Genomic DNA, 6,694 nt, shown 5'->3' on the forward strand with positions numbered 1-6,694 from the left:
CTACCACCAGAGATTCTGCTGGCCTCGTCTGTTTTTTGTTTCTGCTTGTTTATGGGAGGTAGGAAGGATGATAACACGGAGGAATATGATGTGGGAAGGTTTGATAGGGAGAATGTTTACTGATTAGAGCACTGCTTATCTGTTGCATTCCTGTGGGATCAAATCTCAAAGTTTCAAAAGACTCCACAAAACTATCTGTGGATATTAGTCGAGAGTTTCTTGTTTGGCTAACACTTTTCTTTTTCATCTCTCTCTGCAGCACCTGTTCCTCCTCCTCCACCTCCTCATCATCCTCCTCCTCCCCTCCGCACATCTTTGGGAATGGGCCAGCGCCTTGCCAGGGTGCATCTTTCCACCCGGTGGTGTGGCTGGCGTCGTGCGAGAGTGAGGAGGGCAGCGGCCAGGTCATAGAGCCGGCCCACCCCTCTCTCCACTTGCTTGCTCCCAAGTGACTTTTGACCTTTTGACTCAGCCGTGACCTCCAGCCAGCCATGCCCTTCCGGCTTAGGCTGCGGCGCACACGGCGCTACAACGTCCTGAGCAAAAACTACTTTGTAACACGGATTCGCCTGTTGGACAACAATGTGATTGAATGCACTCTGTCTGTGGAGAGTACGGGACAGGAATGTCTGGAGGCGGTGGCCCAGAGGCTGGAGCTACGGGAGGTGAGGACCCTTTCATTATGTGACCCACGCACATGCTTGTGTTAGACTGTTATGCACGTTGCTATTTGGACACTTTGGAGGTTTGTTTTATCTGGTTATCTACTTGAACAACACACTGTTAATGTAGCTTTAACACTTCCTGTAATCATTTTTTGAACTCATAAAGACAAGATAACATAACCTTGCAGATGCTAGAGTTTGTCCAGTTTCACAGCCTTTGACGTACCAGGAATCATCGTTGTAAGGACACATTGACATTTTTAAGGCATTCAAATGATCGAATTGTAAAGGCAAGGCAAGTTTATTTATATAGCACCTTTCAAAACAAGGCAATTCAAAGTGCTTTACAAAAAATGAAAGACATTAAGAAAATGGCATTTCAAATCAGTCATTAAAAAAGGTATTGACAGAAAATATCAGCAGTTGTCAGCTTTAACACATACATATTACTATCAGTAGCAGTAGACAATATTGACAAAAACATAGTTCAGTTGAATGTTTGTCACAATATTGATAAAATGTCATAGTACATGCATCTAGATTTTGGCTTATCCATCGATAGAGTATCGCTGAAAATCATAGTTCATAAATAAGGGTCAACATTGCCATAACTAGTCTGGCTTTTGGTTGATTTCAGACAGAATTGTTAAATAGGTGGAGTAGACTTCAAATGTCTGGACCCAGGCCAGCTTTTTGTACAACATTGTCCACAATGTGTATACAGAGATAAATAATATCTAACGTGTGTGTAGAGTCAGAACACCACCCTTTGGTAATCACCCATATAAAGCATACACAGAAAAAACAAGTAAAACATTGACCCTCACACTTTTCTGTGTGTGTGTGTGTGTGTGTGTGTGTGTGTGTGTGTGTGTGTGTGTGTGTGTGTGTGTGTTTTTCTTTCTTTGTGTTGGTGTGTGTTTCTTTCTTTGTGTTGGTGTGTGTGTGTTGGCCACGCGTCTCTCCTCACACCCTGTGTGTGTCTCCCATCCCTGCGCTGTCTCTCTCCCGCAGGGTCCTTGTCCGTCTCTAACGAAGCGTGGCTACCTCTGTCCTCTTTTCTCTGCAGAAGAAAGAGATACTGCTCATCCGCCCGTCCCCACTCCCCCCCTGCTCCTGTCCTTGCTCTCTCTGTGTGTTTTCTCTCCTCCTTTTTATTCTCTTCACTCATTTTCTTTACATTTCCTTCACCAAGGTCTAACTCCCACAGGTATGTAGCTTTGCCTGGGGCTTATTGTTTGTGTGTGCAGTTGTTTTGCGTGAAAGCAGGGCAGTTTGTTCTCAAATACAAATACGTGTGTTCAACTGTGTGTGTGCGCAAGCTGGAGCTGCTGACACAGTGAGGGAGAGAGGGGCGGGGCCCTTTGCGTTCTCACATAGTGTTGTGGTATTTGCCAGGTGTCAGTGATGTTATAAATAAGGTGATGCGACGCCTCTGCTTAAGCCGCCGTCTGCCCCTATGCGTGCACGCCATCTCAGGATTGTGTGTGTGTCTGTCTGAGTGAGTTGTTTTCATCGTTGTTGCTGTACCTGAGGCCCTGAGCGTGTCTGTTAGCATGTGAGCAAGGAGTGTTTACTGATGAGTGTGTTAGCTCTTGCAGCTGCAGCTTTACGACCTGATATACAGTAGAGTCAAAGCGTGCAGATTAAACCGGTCTTTGTGATACGATATGACACACACATACACACCAATAAAACCTCACTGTTTTCAAAATGTACATGGTCAGCTGTTAATAGAATGGCGGCTAGATTTGTAAAAGAAGTTTGACAAAATTAGAGTAAACTTAAAAAAAGTAATTTTGGAGAAAATACATTTTTCAAGTTTTTGATGAAGCTGCTTACACTGAAATCACAAATGGCAGTAGTGTCATGTTTCACAACTGACTCTGTCCCAGGTTTTAGATACATTTGCACGTTGTGCTGGTCCTTGGCATGCCCATGCATGGGTTGCGAGTATGGTGCCTGTTTTGATGAGTGAAACGTGTCCAAATGAACATGACGAGATGTTATGATTCAAATCGCAGGATCTTTAAACCTGCCCCACATCTATAGAATCCAGGATGTTTAGCCTGTTTTTAGATGACTGACTCAAACATCAAAAGTCAAGAAACTGTCCCCAGTCAAGTCAATATTTTTCTGTCCAACCGTTCCCTTTTTTATGGACCATTGTTTATACAGCTGAATTGCATTTTATTTTTCAAATTGTGTATGAATCTGTAGATGTTGATAGGCAAGAGACATTGTTTTCAAAATAGTTTTAATTTGGTTTTAGTAAGATACCATCATTGTCTGTTTCCCTTCGCCAAGGGTGATCTGGCTGGCAATCAGTCGAGTCTAATATTTATGTTTAATAGAGTCTGGCTGCTGACGTCAAAGGTTTTGATTTGAAGGAGAAATATGTGCTTGTTTTTTATTTCAGCTTGTGTATTCATCTCTGCTTAGTGTCCCCAATGTATCCTTCCATTTTGTTCTCATTTCCCTCCTCAACCTATTATTCTGTATCCTGACAAACCCCCCCTTTTTCCCATCCCAACAATGAACTGACATTACCATCTCCCGCCTGTCCCACCAAACTATTTCTTCCCATCCAACTTATACAACTCTCCATTTCTTTACTTCCTCCTTTTCCAACCTTTACTCTCTTCTTTCATTTCCTCTTTGTCCCTTTCCGTCATCTCCATCCTTTGACCTTGTGCTCCACATTGACCTCCTCTCTCTGTCTCTCTCCCCCGTCTCTAGACCCATTACTTCGGGCTATGGTTCCAGGGCAAGACCCAGGCCCCGGCCCATCGCTGGGTGGAGCTGGAGAAACCTCTCAAGAAGCAGCTGGACAAGTTCGGAAACGAGCCACTGCTCTTCTTCGGAGTCATGTTCTACGTGCCCAGTGTTTCCCGACTGGAGCAAGAAGCCACCAGGTAAAAAGAGCACTTATAACTGTCACTCACATACTCTGTGTTTATGTTTTAAACTTCAGTTACAACTGGAACACCTTTATACCAGTAGCTTATGATCTCCTTTGCTGTTCATTTGATCCATTGTACATGACAAATAGTCTGTTAACTGTAACTCTTTAACATTAGAACACTCATCTGCCAGATACTTAAGTGGGTGTAATGAGTCTGCCAGTTTAAAACATGTGGATTGAAGTATATGCACACTTACATGTTTTTTAATAGAGCATAGATATAAAACAGGGTTATGTCACACTCTTAATTGTCTTATAATTGAAATTTTAAATAGATTTTACATTAAGTATATTAGTCTCAGTCTATGATTGTATTAGCAAACAGTTTCATTTCTGAACTGTCATCTCCCTACTTAGATAGCTAGCTGGTTACCTTCAAGAAAACAGTGGGCAGAAAAGTGGTGACAGGCGTGGATGTCAATATCATGACCGCCTGAGACTGATTATCACCCGCAGTGTGTGTGTGTCTGTGTGTAAGAAAGAGTGTGAAGGAGCACGTTAGCTAGCTGTGAACAGGTCATCCAGGGGTCAGTGTGTAGTGGACAGTCTGCCATCTCAGATTCCTTCTCACAGTCACACACAGACACACACGCTCTGCAGGTCTGCCTCGCACGGAGCTGGTGAATTTGCGGCTTCTGCCTGGCTGGATGTGGGAAAGGTCGATCGCAGGTCACGGCCTGACGTTGTGAGACTGCTGTTAGCTATAAGGTTTGTGTGTGTGTGCAACAATGTGTGTGAGAGTGTGTTACGCTGTTGGATTTCCTGTTTTTTTTTTACGGAGGCAGGACTGGACATGCTGTTTCAGGGCTTACATAGAAAATAATTAAATCATCATGTATCAGTGACCGGCCCCATAGACTCACTATAGACTCACTGTGTGTGTGTGGAGGTGCGTGTGGGTTTCTGCAGGTTCGTTGCAGGATCTGCTCTAGTAAGTGGATGGTATTCCAGGAAACCCCTGGTGTGTGTGTGTGTGTGTGTGTGTGTGTGTGTGTGTGTGTGTGTGTGTGTGTGTGTGTGTGTGTGTGTGTGTTGAAGGGGTTATGATGGGGCCTTAGGGGCAATTTAGGGAACAATGGCTGCCTCTTTTGCTCAAGCCCCCTCTCTTACACTACTTCTGCATAGTGTCAACCCTACTCCTTTTTATCAAGAGCAGATCTCCTCATCACTTCAGTCCCACATTTTTACTCTCTTTCTCCGTCCCTTCTTCCCTCTCTCCCTTTTTCTCTCTTTTTTGTGTGTTTGTCAGGAATGTTGGCACAGCCGTCCATCGTAGGAGGCGGACCGCACATTCCTCCCAGCAGAAGTGCTGGGGGTAAAAGGGGAGTTGGGGTGGTGGTGGGGGGGGTGTCTGGTTTACAAAACACACACATACGCACATACTCACATCCACTCACCTCACACACCTCGCATATTCCCCCCAATAATCCTGTGAGAAGCCAGCTGCAGCCCTGTCAGAGGGGTAGTCAGAATACAGCACATTGTAAGAACATACATGCTCCCTGAGGCAAGCTTTTCTAAAAGCCTGGCCCCCTCTTTTCTTCACATCAGGTTGAAAACAATCTTCACAGCTTTTTTGATAAAGTTCAAAACACACCTTTTAATGACCTAGTCCTTATCAAAGGATAACTCATCTTTAAAGTCATCATTTGCTCTTCGACTGTCTGTACTTTGAGGACATCAAATCGGGGAATGATAACAATCACAACTGACTGAAATGTAGATAATTTATTGAGTTAAGGTTGATTTGGGTCACATCCAGTCAAGCAGACCCTTGTTTTCCCTACACACCTGGTCTGATGGTGGGGGGAAGGGTAGGATTTGGTGAAGGAATGACAGAGGCAAAGAGGAAGACAAGTGGGGACAGAGAAAGTAAAAGTTTGGCTGCAACACTTGGCTTTGGGTTTGTAACCTGGTATGTTGTTTATGCTCAGTCTACAGATGTTACTGTTGGAACGTATACATCATATATTTGTCAGCACATAAATGTATCTTTCTGCTTATGAGTGGGAGTTAGCGGACTTGTTGTTTTTGGGAAGTGCAAGGTTACTTTTATCATGAAAATCACACTTTGTTACTGACCTTGACTGTTTCTTTTCCAACTATTATTTGGGCCATTGGTTTCAAATGCTTTTAGATTGTGAAAAAACAAGAGATTACTTGGTTTTGTAAACACATTCATGTTAACTTGTTGCAGAAATCAGATAGACAGTGTTGCCTCCTCAGAGTAAATGAGATTTAATGAGAAAGTAATGTGGGTTTTGTAATGTGGTCAGGTCTTTGAAGTTCAGTGTTCGACTGATGTGTAACCTGACACTAGATCTCCCTCTCTTCCCGTCCATCCATTCATCTGTTTCTTCTTTCCTCTCTTCCTCTCTCCATGCAGCTGTGAAAATTACCCAAGTATGTTTGTGTGTGCGGGTGCTTCCTGGCTGCATATTCACACAAATAATTCAATTATCAAGCAATTATGGCAGTAATGCAAGAACGCTGGAGCCTGTGTAAACACTGTTCTCTGTTATGTTTATGCAATTATACTCATAGTTGCAGTTACAGCTGCAAGATACACTTTGTGGAGTTCTACGTAATTGTCAGATTATGTATTTGTAGAAACACAATTAGAGTTTTTACCTTGTTTTGCAACACATATTTTAATCCAATTGCATGACAATTTATAGCCAAGATATTTTTCGCTCTTGTTTTTCTCATCTTCATACAGATTATAAAATACAAACAAACTCTCCGTTCTTGAGGTGGCTTTCCTCCCCAAACATTCTTTATGCACTCTGGTGTTAACGTTGATAGAAAACAAGGCTTTTTAGAGCATGGTTTTATTGCTATATTCACACTAAAATGGCCACAAGAAGAACCAGAAGTTTGGTTTGAAGTTGCGCGCTGGATGAACTTTGACTCTGTAACAGAATCTAAAGGCTACATTTTTAGCCAGAATGCTCCTCTAGGAAAACTCATGTAAACATATAAATCAGAGTACTGCCATACTCGCATTACTGGCCATGACCACTTTGTTTTGACTGCTTTGGTGTGTGTGGTGGGTGTTCCACCC

The 6,694-nt window shown here is 43.1% G+C and overlaps 1 protein-coding gene across 1 annotated transcript in view; it reads left to right on the forward strand.

Annotated features, from left to right (window-relative positions):
* Nucleotides 1-264: 264 nt before the first annotated feature.
* Nucleotides 265-6,694, forward strand: part of LOC104955031 (protein tyrosine phosphatase non-receptor type 14) — a 24,531-nt gene continuing 18,101 nt past the window's right edge. Inside the window, exons 1-2 of the mRNA XM_010782256.1 lie at nt 265-665; nt 3,405-3,580. Of these exons, the coding sequence (XP_010780558.1) occupies nt 492-665; nt 3,405-3,580 (350 nt within the window). The 5' untranslated portion in view covers nt 265-491. The remainder of the gene's footprint in view (nt 666-3,404; nt 3,581-6,694) is intronic.

This window comes from Notothenia coriiceps, unplaced genomic scaffold (assembly GCF_000735185.1).
Source record: "Notothenia coriiceps isolate Sejong01 unplaced genomic scaffold, NC01 NC01_scaffold00024489, whole genome shotgun sequence".
NCBI lineage: Eukaryota > Metazoa > Chordata > Actinopteri > Perciformes > Nototheniidae > Notothenia > Notothenia coriiceps.